This window comes from Rhineura floridana, chromosome 2 (genome assembly GCF_030035675.1).
Source record: "Rhineura floridana isolate rRhiFlo1 chromosome 2, rRhiFlo1.hap2, whole genome shotgun sequence".
NCBI classification, from domain to species: Eukaryota; Metazoa; Chordata; class Lepidosauria; order Squamata; family Rhineuridae; genus Rhineura; species Rhineura floridana.
Genome location: NC_084481.1, coordinates 9,216,460 through 9,239,061, shown reverse-complemented (window position 1 = coordinate 9,239,061; position 22,602 = coordinate 9,216,460). Strand labels below are relative to the sequence as shown.

The 22,602-nt window shown below is 40.6% G+C and overlaps 1 protein-coding gene across 4 annotated transcripts in view; it reads left to right on the top strand.

The window, feature by feature from the left end:
* Positions 1–2,789: 2,789 nt before the first annotated feature.
* BARD1 (BRCA1 associated RING domain 1) overlaps positions 2,790–22,602 on the top strand; it is a 56,418-nt gene continuing 36,605 nt past the window's right edge. Inside the window, exons 1-3 of one of the 4 annotated variants that reach the window (XM_061607698.1) lie at positions 2,790–3,141; positions 3,641–3,697; positions 11,096–11,241. In XM_061607698.1, coding sequence (XP_061463682.1) covers positions 2,999–3,141; positions 3,641–3,697; positions 11,096–11,241 — 346 coding nt within the window. In that variant the 5' untranslated portion in view covers positions 2,790–2,998. Of the gene's footprint in view, positions 3,142–3,640; positions 3,698–5,706; positions 5,812–11,095; positions 11,242–22,602 lie in introns of those variants that run through there. The other 3 variants (XM_061607696.1, XM_061607699.1, XM_061607697.1) reach the window with 3 other exon arrangements.

Sequence of the window (22,602 nt, the reverse complement as noted above, 5' to 3'; positions counted from 1 at the left end):
AACATTACTAAGGATTCTGTATGGTCTGGTATGGGAGGAGGTCCATGGGGGTGACACCATGAGTTACCGCACCAGGTGACACCAACCCTAGTGACGCCACTGTTTGCATTCACTTGCTCATGGTGTAGACTTAATTATAACACCTTTCTCCATGTTCTGGGGCTCAAATTTAAGTAAGTAGGCTATGGTCTGAAGGCACATGAGCCAGCACCCTGTTGAAGCTAAGCAGGGTCAGGTCTGGTTAGTGCCTGGATGGGAGACCGCCTGGGAACTATATGTAAGCCACCTTGGGTTTCTATCATGAAAGCAAAGACGAGGTATAAATGTAATGAATAATAATAATACTTATATGTGTGGCTGGAGGATGAATGTGACTTAGTGAGAAGTAGGAACAATCTGGATGCATAAATGGCATACTATAGACCAGAATAGAGGAAGGCAATGGTAAACCACTGCTTACCATGAAAACCCTATTCATAGGGTCGCCATAAGTTGGAATCGACTTGAAGGCAGTCCATAGACCAGAATAATGAGGCAGGCACTGTTTTAACACTTTAGAAAAACTTCTTCATATATGGCTGTTTGTTTTCAAGCATATCTCCCTACCCCTTTGAAGACTAGATATTTTCTTTTCTATTTAGTAAAAACTGGTTTCCTATGAGATGACTCAGAATTAGCTGTGACGTTTTCCAGGATAGTTTAATACAGGATTCTCATGCATATGACATAGGAAACCTCTGAATCATACCAGGGGAGACAGAGACTTATGTCTTATGGTGAAGTACCACCATGCATCTATTACTAAGGTATGAGTCTAGTTGCACGTTTCACCTTTTCTGAATAAATCATCAGGTTCATCATTATTATAAATGTAATTCACTACTGAGATGACCTCTACCTAACGCCTTGGAGAGCCACTACTAGCTTGAGCCACTAGGCTGCATGGATAAATATTTTGTCTCACCTATAATTTGCAGTGATTTGTAGAAAAGGTGCATTTCAATCATGCAATGACAAATTTTATCTCAGGAGCAATTTCATGGGAGCTTTAACCAGCTGCACAGCTGAACCTAAGAACTAAACGGACAGCCTAGCAATGACCAGGATAAAATTACAGAGGGGGGGGGAAATGTCTCTGCTCCACAGATGACATTGATTTTTTGAACTTATTAGTTCCTTGTTACCTAAGAGATCTCCAAGCAACTTGCATTTAAAACCACAAACATAAAAACATTACACCATAGAGAAAAGGAACATTAATATAAACCATTAACATTTTCATTCAATGTACAAAAAACAGCCCCCCTCCCCATAACAGCCATAGGAAGCTTTGGCAGCACACTAACAAAAAAACAGAATTAACTCAGTCCGTCAGATATTTCATTGTTGTAGACTTTTCATTGGCTACAGTTAACACCACTGGTTAGATATTGAGGAAAGGCTCTGCCCATGCGTTTTGGCTGCAGTACCAAGAACTTGTACTTGAAAGTAAGCACTGTGGATCCTTTCCCTTGAGATATGGCAGGTACCAATGCTGTTTAATTTTCAACTCCAGCTGACAACTTTCTTTTACCTCCCCTTGGGGGATGCAGTCATCTAGAGTCTGCAGTGAGAGATGGAGTGATCTGTGCAATGACTTGTATAATATTGTTTTACTGCTTATTGATTGATTTTAGGTTAAGTATGTTTATTGTTATGATCCACACCGAGGAGTGGGATATACATTTTATAAATAAATAAATGTATGTTCAATTACTTGGGATATAGTAAAACATGCACAGGACTCGTGTCACGCTAAATTTGTTTAAGCTGAACTAATTCCCTCTGAATTCAATGAGGCTTGTGCCATGTGCACTGTCGTCCCTTTCTTGTTACTAAAACTCACTGAACTCAGTAGGGCTAAGGCTGCAGTGTAGACCTAACTCCACTGCCTGGGAGGAAGCCCCATTGAATTCAATGGAAATTTCTTCTGAGTCAACTACAGTGAAGATTGCGCTGTAAAACTGCAATGCGGGAGAAAGCCTCACTGAACCAAATGGGGCTGATTTCTGAGTAAGACATAGGTGAAGACTGCACTGGAAATGAAGGAGACCTGGGGATGGAAAGATGTCAGTTTCAGTTCTCCCAGTTTCTCATTTTTCCAACGTTAAATTCAGTTCTCTACATTTCTACAGCAATCATGAAAATTCTCCACCATTTTAGTGCGAATTTCTCCAAATAAACACATTTTTGTAAGCAGTTTTGACAAAGGTACACATTTTTGCAAGCCATTTCTCATCATTTCATGCCTTTTTACGTTATTTTCACTCATGCATTCGTTTCTATGCACACTTTCCCCTAATATATGCATTTTGTAAATATTGTTTAGTTGGCAAGCTGCATCTCAAAATTCTAATAAATGCGAATTTGGAAGGATGGCTGTGTTTCAGCTCTCCTATTGTTTTAGAAATTGCAAATTTAATAAATTCTGCTTGAAATGCGACCTGAATCGAAATTCTCACCCATTCCTAATGAGATCTGAAGAGGCCCTGGGCCAGCCCCGCCTCTTCACTTTCCCGCTCGTAGGAGGTGCTGAAGGCAGAGCACATGAACTTCCTGAAATAACTTCGTTTGCGCGCCATAGACTTATGGCCTTAATTTATACACTCAAATCCAGTGAGAACTTCCTGGTTCCTCCCCCTCCCCGAGTTTCTTGGGAATTAGGGCTGTCTATAGAAAGTGATGGAGAAATGCAGGATTTTGTTGTAAAGGCAAACTTTTTTATGTATATAAGAAGAAGCTTTATGTGGGACTAGGAAGTTTGGTATGCACGTACCTGAAAACATGACTCTCAAATTTTTCTAGCCCTACGGTGCTTGACGCACACGCCTCAGCCATTGGCGCACGCGCATTGGGATGGTCGAGGCGGAAGGCGGCAGAATTTGAACTGGTTCGTACGTACTGGGTCACCCAGACGTCTTTTTTGTTTTTTTAGTAGCTCGCGGAGGGAGGCAGAATTATGCGAGCCGCTACGCTCCGGGTTCGCTCCGGGAACGAGCCCGCTGGACGGATGGAGCAGCCTCAGGAGCCGCCGGCATGCCCGTGGAGGGAGACTGGGGCGGCTCTGGGGCGGCTGGCAGAGAGCCTCCGCTGCTCCCGATGGTAATCAATTGCCCCGGACCGCGCTCTCTCGCACTCTCTGTATGCATGTATATGTGTGTGACTTTATATATATATAAAAGCTTATGTATAATAAGTCAGTTGGACATAAGAAGCTGCTTTTTACTGAGTAACATTATTGGTCTGTCTAGCCCAGTTCTGCCTGTTGTGCCTGACAGCCTCTCTCTGGGTTCTGATCAAAGTCCTGCTTCCTGAAATCCTGTTAGCTGGAGATGCAAAGAACTGAACCTGGGACCTTCTGTGTTCGAAACAGGAGCGCTAATCCTGAGCTGTGGGCTTTCCACTAAGTTTAGGCTGTTTGGATTGTTCTGTTACAAAACTGGGATAGGGGGAGCTGTTTTGTAGCATAGTGCTCCCCACAGTGAAATGGCAGGTGTAAAGTGTCATAATAAAACAAAGAGTTATAGGCTTTATACCAGGAGTTCATTAGGAATCTTTTGGTCGTAGTAATCATTTAATATATATATTCTTTTTTTGATAGCAGTGGAATTCTGAAGAAACCTGTGAACATCGGAGGCTGTGAGCATGTCTTCTGCTTGTAAGTCATTACATATTATGCTTTCAGGCAAAACTTCCCTTCTGGCTTCTCTCCATGTGTTGAAGATCATTTCTTTTTTAGCATTCTTTTACTCCTTTATTCTGTCAGTTTCTTGTGTTCTTGCTTTTAATCTGCTGTTGTGTTTAAATGACCTGCTTTTACATTGTTGTTTTTAAGTGGTTTATGTGTTTCATGGTGTTCATGGTTTAAGCTTTTGTACACTGCTTTGTGTGTGTTTATAACAAAAAAGTGAGATTATGATTGTTTGGGAAACAGTCTATTCCCTCAGCAGGTTTTCTTAAGCACTCAAACTTGGAGATCTGCTAGGCCTCAAAATGAATGGTTTGGGCCTTGTTTTGCAGTATGTGCAATGGTTTGCTCCTGACTAATGAATTATATGCATTTGTAGTTGCTTGCCAGCTCAACCCACTGTTAAGCCAAAGTACTTAAAATTATCTGTATTAAGACTTTTCCTGGGTTGTATAAAAGTAGGCATACTTTCAAAGCAGCACAAGCTGACCCAACAATGTAGAGCTCTCTTGGATGAGACTGATCCCTTAGATCATTCCCCTCTGTCCTTAGACCTGGTTTTGGCATGGAAACTGTTTAGGTATAGAAAAAGAGACGTGGGGATGTGACCTTGTTGATTCTCCTTGATCTCTCAGTGGCTTTGGATACCAGCAGCCATGGTATCCTCCTAGAGAGACTGTCTGAGTTGGGACTGGGCAGTACTGTTTTGTGGTGGTTTCAGTCCTCTTTGGAGAGTGGTGCTTGAGGATTCCATGGAGACTTCAGTGTGAGGCTTGACAGGGGTCAATATTATCTCATGCCCCCCATGCTGTTTAGCATCCATATGAAACCGCTTAGTGGGGGCATCCAGAGATTCGGAGTGTGTCGTTATCAATAAGCTGTTCCCATGCAGCTCTGTTTCTCTTTCACGTGTGCAAGTGTGGCAGTGGATATGCTGGATCAGTGTCTGGCTTCAGTAATGGACTGGTTGAGAGTCAATAAACTGAAACTCAGTCCAGACAAGACTGAGGTACTATTAATGGACAGTTCAATACACTGTATGCCTAAGGTTATCCAGAGGACTGTCTAGTCCTGTTGTATTAGATGAGTTTCAGTTGATAGGGCTCGAGTTTTGAATTTTGCTTAGCTGTTATAGTAAAAGGAAAAGCTGACATTGACCCAAACATACTGAGCTCTGCTCATTCTATCTATGCATTCTGATGAGCCCTCCTCATATTGATGGGTATATATTGGTTTGCCCCCTGTTGTGGTGCAGTAATATATGCTTTTGTTGTCTTGCTTTTAAAAGAGTCCAGATGGATAAGATCTCACTATATCTTAAATTAACAGTATCAAACAGACTACATACTTAGAATCCAGTTTTAAAGCAACTTATATCAGTAAGCGTTTAAGGAGAGAAGATAGAAGCTATATTTAGCTACAACTGCAGATAGCATTGCTCAGTTCTTCCAGGTATGTAAGTGAGCGCACATATTGGATCACTTCCTCTTTAACGACAGCAAGTTAATTGTGAAGTTGACAGACCAGCATGCATACTGCATGCCTGTAAAATATGAGGACTTAGAGTGCTTTGCATCTAGAGTTTGCAATGATGAGCAGACAAAAAATGAACACAAGCAGCTCTAAATCGTGGTGTGCCTCTTGTATGTCTGCAAGCTCAAATCATGGCTTGGTGTGTTGTTTGTAAATTGAGCTTATGTGGCCAGTGTGTTCCTTTTGTGATATCTCGCTTTGGCTTTTCTGCCCATCTCAGTGTCAGACCCCTTTAAAAGAAAGCTATAGCTTTGGAGGCTTTCTTGAAAGCAACGTTATTAAGATGCATTTTTTTAAAAAGTGCTTACAGAACTAGTGAACTAAAAGGTAGTAATTAAACACTGTCTATGAGACACCTGGCAACATTTATCATCACTCCTTTTGTGAAAAGGTTCCAAAGTGACTCCAGCTGCTGCTTTTTGGCCTTATGAGTGAAGTAGCAGAGGATGTATTTACAGTGTCCTTAAACAAGGACAGGTTTGTAAGCTTGGCTGGTTTTGTAAGTGGCACGGCACAGACTTCATTGTAACTGTTTCTAAAGGCATACAAATGTAAGTGAAGAATTTCTGAATGCAACATGCAGGTGCTATATTCTGGGATGATGGGATTGGTTTATGCAGCCCCACCCATACAATTCATGGTGCGATTTACACCCTGCTGCTGCTATGGTCGTCCCCTTCAAATCTTTGACCCATATCAACACACATACATGCAAAGAACTTGGGCAGGGTTCCTTTTAAAGAGGTGACTCTGGGGATTAAATCTATGAGAAGCGTGCTCACTGCCACTGAGCTCTGGTGCCTCCCTATGACTCTTCTTGAATTATTTTTAAATACCTTTGGAATACAGTACTTTTTAAGAGCTATTTCCATAGTGCGAGTTCCATGAAACTTGCTAATTGGAGTTTTGTTGTCCCTTTCCACATGGTCCCTGCCCTGCAAGGAACCTAATCCCTGCTTCTCTTCAGCCACCACCCATGTGGGCTCCTTTCTCTCCTTATCTTCATGCGACAGCCCCCACTTCCTTGGGCCTGTCACCTGAGCTAACAAGAGCCTCCACCCCCTTCCCCATGCTGTTCATCGTTCAGTGGGTGGAGTGTTGCACCACAGTGGCTCTTCCTGCTCTTCCTCCTCCCTGTGCACTTGCTAAGCTCACTTTGTGTGCTCCTATCTCCTTTGCTGTTTCTGCCAAGGCCTTATGTGGGAGTGAACAGTGTGTGCTATACTATAAGAGAAAGCAGGAAATGGAATCTGTTTTCGAACTGGTTATTTGACAGGTTTAATTATCGTTGAGAAGAATCAGGAATTTAATGATTAACCTGGTAGAACTGTAACATGCATTCACAAATTTGTGCCAATTGCAAAGGCCCAGGCTGGGTACCTTGTACTGGAACAAAGAAACTGTTTTGGCAGAGTGGTGTAGAGGTTAAAGTGTCAGTCTGGGACCTGGGAGGCCAGGGTTCAAATCCCCACTTGGCTATGAAGCTTGCTAGGTGGCTTTGGGCCAGTTGCTGGCCCTCACTTGAACCTACCTCACAGGGTTGGTGCAAGGACAAAAGTGGGAGGTGGAGAACCATGTTCGTAGGCCACCTGGAGCTCCTTTGAGGAAAGGCGGATATAAATGTAATAATAAATAAATAAATTTTAAACTATTGTAATCCATTGCTGGTGGATGAAAATATTATGTAAATATATTAATTTATGTGACCAATATTCAAGAAACCTTGGGCTATCCCTGGATTCCAAGGAAAAAAGCCAAACATAATTTAAATTTTGTGAGTGTTGAATTTTGTGTGCCTAATGAAGTGAGCTGAGTCACAAAAGCTTATGCCATAATAATTTGTTAGCCTTTAAGGTGCTGCAAGACTCTTTTATTGTGTTTGCTGTTAAGAGTCTAACATGGCTATACCTCTGGATATTTACATTTTTTCCTTTGTACGATAGGCTCATGTCTTCATACTCGCACACCCATCTCTGCCCTCCATCCAGGCAAGCAAGAAGCATTCTTGAAGTTCAAGGCACATTCCAACCAGGCAAAAACACTGAAGGAGGGTGCAAAGCAGAGCCAGGGGGGGCAGCATAGGAGAGGGAGTGGCCTGAGGGAATCCTGAGGGCCAGACAGAGAGGCCTGGAGGGCCGCATTTGGCCTCTAGGCCTGAAGTTCCACTGGTCTATACTGAGTGGAGACGGCTTTCCAGTGTTTCAGAGAGGCAGTCTTTACCATCACTACCTGCTAGTGTCAGGGACTGAACCTGGGGCATCCTGCATGCAAAGCATATGCTCTGTTAATGAGCTACTGACCTTGCTGCAGGGGAACCAGAAGTTTTGCCTTTGTTTTCAGAGGGTGCTAGTGTTGTTGTTGTTATGTGCCTTCAAGTCAATTATGACCCTATGAATCAGCGACCTCCATCTGTTATAAACCACCCTTATTCAGATCTTGTAAGTTTAGGTCTGTGGCTTCCTTTATGGAATCAGTCCGTCTCTTGTCTGGCCTTCCTCTTTTTCTACTCCCTTCTGTTTTTCCCAGCATTATTGTCTTTTCTTCATGTCTTCTCATGATATGTCCAAAGTATGATAACCTCAGTTTCATCACTTTTGCTTCTAGTGATAGCTCTGGTTTAATTTGTTCTAACACCCAATTATTTGTCTTTTTCGCAGTCCATGATGTGCGCAAAGCTCTCCTCCAACACCACATTTCAAATGAGTTGCTTTTTCTCTTACCAACTTTTTTCACTGTCCAACTTTCACATCCGTACATAGAGAAAGGAAATACCATGGTCTGAATGATCCTGACTTTAGTGTTCAGTGATACATCTTTGCATTTGAGGACCTTTTCTAGTTCTCTCATAGCTGCCCTCCCCAGTCCCAGCCTTCTTCTGATTTCTTGTCTCCATATTGGTTAATGACTATGCTGAGGTACGTGGAAACAAAACTGTTGTCGTAGCATCCCTAAGATAAATCTCTTAGCCCAGGTTTGGCTGTCTTCACACACAGAGCATGTGGAGAGGGTGGGGGAAGGAACTCCAGACTGACCTCAAAAGCTTATTCCTGAATTGACAGATTAAAATCCATCATCCAGCCTTGCTTTAAAAGAGAGACCTTTTTTTCTTTTCCCAGCTGTCCAAAATAAGTGATTCTAGTGTGTCCTTCAGGTAGTGGTTAGAAGAATGTTGTCTCGGGGAAAAGACCATTATAATATCAACAAAAAGGCTCTGTTATGCTCCCTCCTCTTATTGTAGGAATATACAAATGATAGCTGAGTCTTTCACAGCAGTGCACGCTGAACACTGCTTAGGGTAGTTAAGTCAACTGCAGGTAGTTTTCCAAGCCCCAAGTTCTGGAATTATGAGAGCGCCAAACCAGTTTCTTCACACCATGTATAATCTTATGCACCTCTATCACATCCCCCTTTACTTGCCTTTTTTTCTAAATTAAAAAGCCTCAAATGTTGTAACCTTTCCTCTGAGCGGAGTCGCTCCATCCCCTTGATCATTTTGGTTACCCTTTTCTGAACCTTTTCAGCTCTACAGTATCCTTTTTGAGGCATGGTGACCAGAACTATACATAGGATTCTAAACGTTCTCTCACCATAGATTGTATAATGGCATTATAATATTGATAATTTTATTTCAGTACCTTTCCTAATGATTCCTAGCATGGAATTTGCCTTTTTCACAGCTGCTGTACATTGGATCAACATCTTCACTGAGCTATCCAGTACAACCCCGAAGTCTCATTCCTGGCCAATCACTGCCAATTCAGACCTTATGAGCATATATACGATGTAAAGATTTTTTTGTCCATATTTGTATCAGTTCACAGTAGCCATTTTAGTGTGAAATTTGCCATTTTATTGCCCGTTCCTTTTGACTTTTCTCACAATGTTTTTGTTTAAACCACCTTGAACAATTAGGTCTCATCAGCAAACTTGGCTACTTCACTGCTCACCCCTAACTCTAGATCATTAATGCACAAGTTAAAAAGCACAGGTCCTTGGCGGGGATTCCATTTTTTACATCCCTCCAAAGAGAGAACTGTCTATTTATTTCTCTATATGCTTGTTGATACTCTGAAAGAACTCTAATAGGTTAGCGGGATAGGAGTTACCCTTGCAGAAGCCATGCTGGTTCTGTTTCAGAATGCATCACTTTTCAATATGCCTGGTTATTTTATCTTTAATTAACAATACTTTCTACCCGTTTTCCCTGGACAGATGTTAAGCTAATCGGCCTGTAACTTCCAGGATCCCCTCAGATCCCTATTTAAAGATTAGTGTTACATTGGGCAACTTCAAGTGCCCAGGTGTGGAGGCTGGTCTTAGGGACAAGTTGCATGCTAGTAATTACCAGCTGATTATGTCAGATTCCACTGCCATTTTGTGAACAGCTTTGTCCCTGGCTCAGTCATTTTCTGGCAGGTGGGCCTTAGTAGTTTTCTGTCCTCTAGGAATTTTGTAGAATTAAATCAACAAGATTTTTGTCCAGTCTGCAACTTTTTGTCAATTCAAACATTTCAACTTTGGTCTCTTTTTTGATTCTGGCTCCCCACAGTGTTAGTTTTTCCTTAAAGGAGATAACTTTGTCAGTACAAGCAGGGCTGTGGAGTCGGAGTCAGGAGCAATGCTGGGTGGAGTTGGAGTCGGTAGTTGTAGTTTAAAAAAGTAACTTTTCCGACTCCTTCATAAATGGCAAATGTGCCCCATATTCCTTTAGGCTATGCCTTGAGTCATCCATTTTAATGATCCCCTCCCCCCGCTATTTCCCTTTGAGTCCAGAGTTCCATTATGTGCCTGTTAGTAGCTCCTTCTAGGTCACAATATTTCTGATTTATCAAGAACTGTTCAGACAGAATGAAGATGTAACCAAATTCTCAAAATGTATATAGATCCAGAATGGGTAACTTGTAGCCCTCCAGATGTTGCTGAACTGCAAGCTCCCATCATCTCTGACCATTGGCCATACTAGTTACGTCTGACAGGAGTTGGGAATCCAGCAACATCTGAAGGACCACAGGTTAGCCACCCTGATATATAGAGCAAGATTTCTTGCTTATGCCAATATTTTGTCACTTCTGTTAGGCAGCAACCTAATCACAAAACATTTAGAATATCATCCAGTCAAAACTAAGCCACCCCAAGTCTCAATGATTTCAGCAGAAGATAATTAAGCAGGTCCTTAATTATTTCCATAGGAGAGTTAGTATCTGCTTAATTTTTCTCTTGAATTCATTTGGACTTTAAAGTGTCTAACCCTGGCTGGATCATGCCTGCCTTTAGCAAAAGGTGTTATCTTCTCAGACATGTCTCTTCTTGGAAGTAAGAGACATTTTATTGGTGCAGATGTAACTCCTAAAGCCCCCTTCAAACCATGCATTTACATCCTAATTTGCATTCAGTCCTAGGTTCAGACTTTAACATTTAACTATGGCTTATGTCTTCTGTGCATAGGGTCACCATAAATCGAAATCAACTTGAAGGCAGTCCATTTCCATTTTATGTCTTCATAGGGCCATTGCCACAGACTTGATAATCTTTAACCATTGTGAAAAGGTGAATGAAATACGTTCAAATCACAGCTTTCCTAATTTATTGCAACCTGTTATTTAGTCAGATTTTATTAGACAGTTCCAGTTAAATCTATGGTTTTCTTTGGCTAGTAACTTGTGTTCCAAATGTCTGCTACCCTGTCCTGCATTTTAAGGACAATATAAACAATGGCCTTACTTTGCTGTATTAGGCCACCAGTATTCACATAAAGTCTTTTCTTTAGCCCCCTGTGTTGAAAGCTGTTGCCAATTCTCTGTGTGAAAATGCTTTCTGTTTATATTTGACTTCCAGAACTTGTGTGGGTGACTGCATTGGCACAGCTTGCCCAGTGTGTCGCATGCCAGCCATGGTACAAGATGTGAAAGTAAACAGGCAGCTAGACAACATTGTCAAACTGTACAGCAAACTGCAGAGTCTGCAGAGGAGGGAGTTATCAGGTAAGTGGAATGATGCCTCTTTAAAAGCATGCATTGGCCCGGGTATCAAAGATGAGATAACAAGAGATATTTCTGAAAGGCTATTTAATGCAAGACCTGGACACTTTATAGGGAAATATGAATGTCTTCTTCCTGAAATCCACTGAGATCTTCCTTAAGGGGAAAAGACTAATGCAGCATTCATATCTGCAGTTCGCCAGAATCTCTGCTGAATTTAGATGAAAATGTCACATTTTGCAGATGTGTGTGTTACTTTGTCCTGATAAAATGCTTAATAATATGGTAAGATTTCTGCATTCTTCTGCTTGCTTAAATGTTCTGAGGGTCAGTTTGCTCATTATGCATTCCAAACATGGGCCCACTCTTACAAGTCAGTGCCCTATTTTCATGATCCTGAAAGTCCTATAACTAGGTAAGATGTGCTCTGTGCTTTCTACAGACCTTTATATTGTAGACTTTTGGAGGCTGGTGCCAAGGTACATGGTTTGTAGGTAATAGACTATATTCTATATTTGCATGCCATGCTTTCAAATTATAGAATTATTGTCACGAATGAAGAACATTCTGTTTGGAGCACAGCAAACATAATGTAGGAATTGACTCTTAGACTAAAATCCGTTCATAAAAAGCCTTTTCAAACATTGGTACCAAATACAGTTCCCTCAGATGTATTTAATACTAAGGCAGCCTTTCCCAATCTGGCAACCTCCAGATGTGAACGGCAACTCCCATCAGCCCCAGCCAGCATGGCCACTGGATTGGGCTGATGGGAGTTGTAGTTCAAAAAAAGTAACGTTTCCAAGCTCTGGTTGTAGTTCAAAACATCTGGAGGGCACCAAGTTGGGGAGTCTGTACTTCTATAGTGTACCCATGTATCTCTGATTTTCTCAGAGGTTTAGATTCAAATCTCTTTACTAAGCTCTTTTTGTTGGGCAAAGCTGATCCAAAGAATACTGCAGATAATCCTTTTCGGTGAGCTAGAAGGTGTGTTAAGTGGTATCACAGATGAGAACTTCCTGATGCAGCAGATAACATTGCAAATGTGAATGTTGCTGATAGAATTAATAAACTGATATTGGATAATTGGTGTTTGTGCTTACTATATCCCTTCCCAATCACCCATCAAGCTCACTGGGTGGCCTTAGCTACGTTGCTCGTGTCTGATGAACCCGCATCACACTGTGGCTGTGAGGATGAAAAGGGAATGTGCAGTGTCTATGATGACTTCTGGAGGTTAGTTCCAGTAGAACTAACTGCTATGATCTCTAGCAGTAGTGGTTGGCAGGGTGGGGCAACAATGGTCTCCTGACCTCTTGTTGCCTGTGTTGCCACTGCATACTGAGCAGGAGAGGGGTGAGGGTGGCACAGTGGGAACAGACTGGTTGAGCCAGTCCAGTGGTCCTCCTGGTGTGTTTGCAATTCTTCACCCCTCTCCCAGTATGCAGCAGTGACATGGGCAACCATCGCTACTCCACAGTCCACTACTGATCTCTACAATTGTGCCACCACAGGTAATTGTTATCATTGTGGCTGTAAGAACCATAGACTTCCATGCACCATTGACTTCACATTATTTTTGTTTGTAGAATCTAGTCTTGTTTCATGAGAGGAGAGTCAGTGAGAGGTCACGTGCATGAAGATGTACCTGTACTGCACGCAGCAGTGAATAGCTGAATGTACAAAGTATCTTAGGGAAGCTCCTTCTCAGCCCTGCTGCTGGAGATCCTTTTGACTGGAGGTGCCAAGGACTGAATTTTGGGTCTTTTGCATGCAGAGAATGTCGTCTGCCACTGAGTTAGGCCCATGTATTCTTAAACATGAGCTCCTCTAGTGCACCAGGAGTTGGTCTGGACACGATTTAAAATGGGAGTGGCTTAATGTGTGGCGTTCTAGATGTTCTTGGCCTCCAACTCCTATCAGCCCCACCCAGCATGGCCAGTCATCTGGGATAATGGAAATTGTAGTCCACCAACATCTGGACAGCCACAGGTTAGCTATTCCTGATTTAAAAACAACCAAAATGGTAGCTATGTTAACCAATTGAAGCAAAACCAAGAGTCGTATGGCATCTTAAAAGAATAACAGATTTATTATGGCGTAAGGTTTGTTCATTGGAGTCCACTTAATCAGATGCAAGTGGCTGATGTTCTTAGGTCCTGTAATACTATTGCCAGGATAGACATTATTTAGGACAGGACATAATGTCGGCCACAATGTTGGGATGCTCATTTACCACCTTATCTTTCACGTACAACAATACCCTTCTGCCTTCTACATTGGACCAGTAGATCAGTCTATACACAAAAGGAGAAATGGGTGGAATCTGACATCAAAAAAAGCAGCATTTAAAAAGCAGCAGGAGAACACTTCAGTCTCCAGGCATTCTGCTGCTAATCAGCATTATGCCAGAGTTCCCTCGTTTGGACATAATGGGATAATGGCTTACTAAATCTTTGCACAAAAGCCAGCAATGCAAAGCATTACACCATGATTTTTTGAAGGCTCAAATAATTTTCTGAGCCATCCACGCTGTGTGCAGATAGAGCCAACCAATCTCAAGTTCTTAAAAAAACAATATTTCTTGTTGTAGACTGTCTTATGTTGAAAGTACAATCCAGGATAAAGCTTAAATTTGAATCCAGATTCTTATCCCCCTCAGGTAGTCAGGCTTGCATATTGGACCCCTTTATTAGTTTTTCTTCTAGGAAAAAACGAACTATCTGTTAGTTCTTTCTTCTAAAATAAAAAAAATCTAGCTGTCTGCTAATGTAAAGATTCAAGTGCTGTAAATTTAAATTAAACTGAAGCAAAACTTCAATGCAACTGTTTTGTGTAGTATATATGAATTTGGATATTGTCTTCTTAAGATGACTGCTAGGCAATTTGAAAATTAAATCTTAGAAGACAAGTGTTAAGGAAACTATCTTCAGGTGACAATCAAAATATGTTAATTAAGTAATTGAAAAGGGAAGATTCTTTTTAATTTACATGTAATTAAATTCAGAGTAGGGAAGGCTTAAATGCCTTTCCTGATGAGCTGGTATTGAACCACAATGCTGTTGCTTAGCAAAGAAGGCTACGTTTTGTCATAATCTTTACTCTGGGTTTTTGCTGACATATTGAAATCTCCGTCTTGCCAATGCGGTGACTCATTGGAAACATGCAACAATATGGGTCCTTTGTCTGGCAGAATTGAACAAAACTGAACTTTCAGAAACAGCACTTGCCTTTTTATAAGGGTCAAAGGGATGAGACATAGGATTCATGATTGAATTTCCCAAGTCTTTATCACTTTAAAGCAGGTACAGGTGGGGGTGTCAAATATTTATCAAAGTAGCAAGCAACACTTGAAGAAAGGTTCCAAGCGCTGTTCCTTAATCACCTCCCTGCTGCAGCTATTAGACTCACAGAATAAAAAAGACAGTGCCATTCTTGAACAAAATACATTGCTGAATTGCAGCTCAGCAAGAAATTTGGTTCTACCACCTCTGGCCTTAATTGTGATAATGGCTTACTATCATGCAACAGGTGTTAATTACGTTAAGAATGCTAGGCTATTTGGTTCATCAGTTACTGATGTTGTGAATGGTTACTGTTTTTATTTTGAATACACTTAAGCCTTAACATAATTATCACATTCCATTGTCATCTGACTTCTTAAACCTTTTTTTCTCTACTCCCATGCCATCTGAGGATGCCAAAGCAGACTCCAGTTCATAAAAGATTCTTCATAATGTTGATGTTGGTCTTTAAGGTGCCACATGACTTTCTGTTTGTAATCCACGATGGAGGTATGCCAAGTCCATGAGTATAAATTCAAAAGGGACTATCCTGTCTTACTTTCTATTTTAATCTCTTGATCTTGTAAACAAGCTGGGGACAGGAGTGAGGAAAGAGGTTTAAGAGGTAACTGATCAACTACCTCTTAAGGCCATTGCTGAAACCTCACCTGTCAAACAGTTTTCTGTGAGCTGTGATTATCCGCAGCGATTCTCATTTGACTCTGTCCCCCTCCTCTCTTTTCAATACCCTCAAGTCCTTTCCCTCCCTCCCCTCCCTCCCATGCATGGGAGAAAGTAAACAGCTCTCCTAAATTATTGTCATTATCAGCCTTGCTATCCCTGTGAGCAGCAGGGTTTTTTGTTCCACTGTCTTTGACAATCTCCTTTCCAAGCGAACCTTATTACCTGCATTTACTCTAAAGTGTATAATTATTGTAATTAAGGTGGGTAATTAGGAAGAACGTTGAATTGAAGGACATAGTATGTGGCATGCTGGAGATAAAGAACTCGGATTTACAGTAATGCTTTTTTTTTTAAATGAACTTCCCATTTCCTTTAGCTCCTTTTTTTCTTGCTTCCCTGTACTTTAAAGAGAAGCAGTTGTCTGCTGTAAACTTTCCTGACAACTGCTTATAGATAATTCTACCTTGTTCTTCATAATGTAGCTTTACTTTCATAGAAAACCAAAACTATTTTCTTTTCTTTTCTTACAAACACATGCAGGTGCTGGCCACGTCCTTTTAAGCACATGCTAGTCCAGGACAACGAATTAGACGTTACCAGTGTTTGTGTGTGTGTCCCAGCGTATTTCCTCTTTGGCTGTGATGCAGAGGTGGTGATTTTGACCCCATTTCTGTTATCAATTACGCAGCATTGCATGTGCGTGATAAAAGTTTTCATAATGACTCAAATGAGTATTTGAATAGCTGGAAATTTCTCCTAATTTTTATTCCTTAGTGCTGAATGCTCAACATACAAACTAATCATTCTTTGGTGATGGTGCTAATGTTGCACAGATGGTATCAAAACACTTCCCTTTGGTTTTTAATAAGGGACTAGTTTGTCAAAGAGATTTCAACTTCTGTTCTCAAAACCCATAATAGAGAATAATTTCAGCAGCACACAATGTGCATCATTATATTCTTTTGATACAGATTAATGATAGTTAAACCAGATTTTCTAATTGCTGCTTTTTCCTCTGTAACTTGTTAGTGCATTACAGGAAAACCATGGATAAGCAGCACTATAAACCTTTCTAGGTCTCAAATATTATGTGCTCTGAAGTATCTTTTAAGGATTTATTAAATGGCAGCACAAGTAGAAAGTAATCCCATTTCAGTTTGGGTAGAGATGATTCTTATACTATTGTATGCAAGTGAATATTAAATGGCTGATGTGCAATTTAGCAATATGATGCAGTTGAGTTTTCTTTGTAAAATAATTGTGTACTATGTCAAGATTGTTATGTTTGTGCCCAGTTCTTCAAGTCACTTAACTATTAAATACTAGGAACAAGTTTTACTAAAGGCAATGTATTTAGCCGTGAATTTAGAGTTTTCCTGAAATCCATACAGAGTTGAACCGCATTCTGAAGAGTGTCCAATTGCCTACTTTCCAGTTGATAGACACCACCATTTTGTGTGGCTTACACTAAACATAATGGAGGCAGCCACATGTCTTCAAACACAACTCTGTTCCTCTCATATAAAGCACAGAGTAAAGATTAAATCTTAACATTCAAAAGGAGTTCTTAGGTCTACTGCGCTCTCTCTCCTGCCACTGGGAAAAATGGGTGGGTGGGTCCATTTTTCTCCAGATTTTCTGTTTCCCCCCATCTCTAGGTTAGAGTAGCAGCCAATGTAAGGTTCTCTCTCTCTGTTTCCCCCCTTTTGTTATCTCCTTTAGATGTTGTTGTGCTAGATCCTATCCGTACTAGTTATGCCTTTTGAAGACCACACGGATTGTCTTGCTTGATGACATCATCTAGTCGAGCGCTATTTCCAAGAAGAGCATAATGCCATCCTGTGTCATGGTAGCATTTTAGAATGCTGAAAAAAGTACACTAGTAATCAAGATAAAACCTTGAACATAGAACCATCTGACTCCCCCTCCCCCAAACTGGAACAGTCTTTTTTAAGGTTTATCATCCCTGCATTATGAAAGGTGTGTGCATCTGGGATCATTTCTTCTGATGAATGCCATTACTTAATGATGAATGATTACTTAAATCCAAAATCAGGATGAAAGTGGTTAGTCAGGTACTGAGCAAGACAGACCTTAAGTAACAGTGGGCCAGGTTATTGTCATGGGCTGGATTAACACAGGTAAAAGCAGTAATAACAATTTTTAGCGTGAGGGGTGTGCACATCTGGACTGCATGTTCAGACCGCTTCTGCACTTAAAATGGTAACACCTATGGTAACGCATCCTTTGAAGAGCCAAGGCAGGAGTAACGACGTCTCTGCTTTGCCATGGTTAGGCCTGGTTCCCATTTTGCCTGCTGTTTTATGAAATAACTGGGAAACATCTGGATCACATGACGCACGACTGACTGAAGAAATGACCATGTGTTTAAAAACAAACAAGAGAGAGGACAGGTCTGAATGCTTTAACTGGGATGGGTAACAAGCAATAGGTTTAAAGTGCAGCAAAGCTAGCTTAGATAGAGCTGAAAACGCATAAGAGCCATTGGACAGGTGAAAGCTGTCGAAGGAATTTGCCCTGTTTCTTTCCTTGGCAGTTCTGCGACAAAAGAGGATGTGAATAGTTTTATGAGGAATGACTCGAAAAAGCATTTTTAGGCTCTTGGAGTACTTGGAATCTAGTATTGGGTATAGTCGCCTGCAAATACCCCCTGCAAATAACAGTTACTTAACCCACATAAGAGCCAGTGTGGTGTAGTGGTTAAGGTGTTGGACTACGACCTGGGAGACCAGGGTTCGAATCCCCACATAGCCATGAAGCCAGTCACAGCCTCTCAGCCTCATGAAAAACCCTATTCATAGGGTCGCCATAAGTCGGAATTGACTTGAAGGCAGTACATTTACATTTTACAACCCACATTACTTTTGTTGTATTTGCATACTTTCTGTAAAGTTTTGCACAACCTAGAATTTATTAACAAAGACTGACATGGGATCTGTCGAAACAGCCAAGGGTTAGCTTAGGGTTGGAGATTCAGAATCTCTGGTTTTGTTGTTCTGTCTCAGTTAAAATATAAGAGAACCGACAGGTCATGTAACTGGTTCCTCTTTTCTATCCTGAGCTCTCCCCCAAATTTCTGTTTCTCTGTAGGCTGACGCGCAGTGAAGGTGGATGGCATCTGGTTAGTCAGAAGAAGAAAAAAGGGGGGGAACCCCCAAGATGCCAAAAAGTGTATTGGGCTTGTCTTTTTAATAAACTGCTTTGGAATTATTTTCACAAATACACTTTTTGGTGTCTTTGGGTTTCCCCTCCCTTTTCCCCCCCTCCTTCTGACAAACCAGATGCCACCCACCTTTGCTGCGCGTCAGCCAGCCCAACATAAAAAAGGCGGCAAAATACCACTGCCCGTGGCAGGGTTGGTTTGATTTAAGTTATTTAAATAACATCTCTGAAGGAGGCAATTTTAATGATTTAAATCACCAATGAGGAAGATTCTGTTAATCATTTTTAGTAGAAATACATTATTATTTAATATAAATAGTACATATTCAGAGATGTAGGTTTTTCAGATTAATTTTTTATTTAAAAATGGGATGATAATTTGGTCATTTTAGTACTAAAGTGGAATGAATTTGTGAAGTCACTCAGGAGATGAACCAGCTCCAACTGTTCAATTAATCATGATATTTTTGTCATGGTGTGCCAGAATCACCACCAAACAGGTGTTAATTGTACTACTAAGATTGTTTATTCTTCTGGTTAGTTTTCTTCTTCAACAAACAACAATATTAACAAAACATGCACATGGATTTTTGAATTGTTAACTATTTCAGTTTTTAGATAAATGTGAAGTTCTTTAAAAAATAAAATTTAGACAATTCAACTAAGTCAACATGAGAAACTTAAACAGTTAACTCAGTCGTCTTCACCTTTTTCTGGAAAAGAATACAAACTTCCCTGCTTTTTCAATTCCCAGCTTATTTCTCAGTTTTAGAATGAATTAGTCCAAAGGAAGAAAATTTTTTTGTTACACCTGCCGAAGAGGCTGCTGCTATTACGAGCTGTATTACCACTTCAGTGGTCTCCTCTTTGTTCAGATCTACTCCATCTCCCCAAATTCTCTATTCATTGACCGGCTCTGTCTTTGCACTTAGAGAGGCAAAGCCTAGCGAGAGAGATCATGCACTTCACGTACACCATCTGCAGAATAGGACTGATCAGGTTATCTCCCATCTCCATAAACTGCTGTTAAAATATTCATAGAATATAAATAGAAGTTGTATAATTAGTGTGATGATATCTTTGACCTAGGCTCTTTGTTACAAATTATTTCAAGAAAATTTTGTAATCCGATTTATATTTAAAAAATGGATTTAAATTTTAAAAATCAGATCTTTAATTTTTTAAAAGAAAAATCATTTATTTTTTATCAGCGCTGGCCCGTGGCAAAGGTGGCCATATTAGCAGGCTTGAAAGAACTCACAATTTGCATTAGTACAAGAAATTGTTCCCAAACTGTAAGGGGGGAACCCTTCCCAAAGCCCAGTAATGACTGAACACTCTCCATGGGCACAGAATGCTGACTGAGATAGGGTTATGGAATGGAATCTCTTGGAAGAGGATGTGGCTGGTTGGAACTCTGTAAGGAACACTCCACCTTGCAATGTTTCGTGTCAGGTCCCACATATAAGAGTAGCATGCTGAGAAAGCCAGGTGCCTTAATTATATAGCTGCTCTTGTTGCTATATAATACCCAGTTTTTCTTCCAAAACAGGAACTCAAAGTGGGTTCTAGCAATTATAAAATTAAGAGGCCTGTAGGGAGGGGGGGTGTATGGCTATAATGAGAGGGTGTACTGTATGCAAGAGACAATCAAAGACAGTGTTCTGAGCCCTGTAACCTCTTGTAATTTGTTTTCTTCAATGTTGTGTTCTTCTCTTCGCCTCAGTTGAGATCTTAATTCGTATATCACACCAAAGGATGGCCTGTACTAACCATAGTTTAGATCCTGCAGCTAACATTTGAAATATACTATAGGCACACTGTGAGAGCCAGTGTGGTGTAGTGGTTAGAGTGTTGGACTACGACCTAGGAGACCAGGGTTCAAATCCCCACACAGCCATGAAGCTGACTGGGTGACCTTGGGCCAGTCACTGCCTCTCAGCCTCAGAGGGAGGCAATGATGAAATCACCTCTGAATATCGCTTACCATGAAAACCCTAATGAAAATCCTAAGTCGGAATCTACCTGAAGGCAGTCCATTTCATAGGCACACTATAGTTTAGAATTGCTTGTATGCTTTTATTTTTTTTCTTATTCAATACTGTTTTATTTCCCACTCTTCTGTTTCAATAAAACATTCAGGGCAGCTTCTTATAATAATATTAACATAAAAATATTTTCTGTCCTCTCAGCCTTATAAGCTCATTCCTGTCTCTATTGTGCAGCAGCCTCTGGAGGCAAAGAATAGCTTGTCAATTCAGTTTTCAGCTGACTGCAAACTAGGATTTGTCAGTTTGACCAGTATATCAAACCATAGTTACGGAGCTATCAAATGCTAATTTACTTATTTTAAGTCCCATTGTGTTCGTTGGGGCCAGGAGGGTATTGCAGAATAGCATCCTCAGACTTCTTTAGCCAAAACTTGGCATGATATCTGAATCGTGCCAATGTACACATAATGAGAGGTAGAAAATTATTTAAAAATAAATTAAAATATTGATGAGGTCTCCCAAATTCTGTGACTCATACCAAGACTGTCTGCTTGGTTCGTCATTTATGGAGTTGCTGAAAGCCCTGCTTATAATCTTTCAGGCAGCCAAACACAAAGCTAAGCTTTGGTATGTCTCCAAAAGCAGTTTTTCTTTCTTTCCCTGAGCTATCTTCTTTCACTCCATGGATGTGACTATTTATATCAAGGTAAATATTTTGCAATTAATCTTGTCAAAGTGTAAACACAGAAGATGGCAGGAGTAAATATCATCTTCCCCAATCTGTTGGCAATCAAGATTTGTAGACGCTATTGTTAGCCCAAAATTAGATCTAAGATTTTATTTGGTAGGAAAGCTTCCTGTTGATGAAAAAGGATGCCTTGTTTCCAGAACTTTTTGTTCTATCCTGTGGCTTCAGGCAAGCTGAGTAGGATTTGTGCTTTAATGGACAAGCCTCAATGTACAATTGAGGTAGTTAGATTGAATGCAAATCTCATACTTCTTTCTTGACCAACACACTAATTAGAGGATGACCAATAAGTCATTGCCTACTCCAAGAAAAAAAAAACTTCAGGTTGATGATGACCAATTAGTGAAGTCCATCTCATTAAATAATTTCAAATAAGAGCTCAGAGAAAGTTGCAGTTGTGATGCCCTGTGCTCTGTTAATTTTCTCTGCACATTTTTATTTGTATTTGGGTAATATGGATTTTTATCTCTTCCTTTTGCTGGAATGGTTATGCAGTCGATGCGTCCGGTTGCGTGAGAGGGTTAACAAACCCATTATATTCTAAAAAAGAAAATTAGAGTTGGAATTTTAATGCATTGAAGTAGAAGTATTGTTAACTGCATTTAGTCTCAAAGGACTACCATTTTTAAGTATTACACATTTTGATTTGCTCGACCATGTTCCCAGAATGTTAAGCAGCTAAAATCTTCCTTAGCAGAATATGTCTGTCTCTACTTTTTAAAATGTTCTATATTAGGAGTTATTTATGCAGTGCTTGGGTTAGTAAAATTCTGATGCAAGCAGTGAGTTCCCTATAGAGGTGTATACAGTTGCAAGCTTCTCATGGATGTTACGTTTTCCCATTTTGTGTCTATCTTGAGTCAGATTATGGATCTGCTTGGAATAAGAGTGACAGTGGGTCATGTTCAGGGGCATAATGCAAAAACATGGCTTTGCGCTTTAGCACAAACCCTTTGCTTGTGTGATGAATATAGGAAGCTACTTTATACTGATCCAGACCATTGGTCCATCTAGCTCAGACTTATCTGTACTGTCCATAGTCTTTCCCACCTCTACCTGGGAATGCCAGAGGTTGGGCCTGAGACCTTCTGCATGCAAAGCATCTACTCTGCCACTGAGCTATGGCTCTCACCTCCATCCCTTTCCTCTTCTTGGTATGAAGAGCAATCACTCACCATAGTTTACTGGTTCAAATGTGGTTTGTTGTGAACCAGGAAGCTACTAAGCTAGCAGAGTTTGTAACAAGGAGGGAAGGAGGAAATGTATGTCCCAACAGTGCATGTGAATTGACCCTGTCTGTGTAGGTGAGTGATGCGGTTCCATTTTCTTACATAAGGTCTGTCAAGATACGGCTAGGGGATCTTAACTGTGATTGGCTTGATTTCTGAATTGTCACATCACCATTGTGACTGGCTAGCAAACCAGAATAAGATAACATGTTTTTAAAAATGGAAGAAAATTTATTGCATGTTGA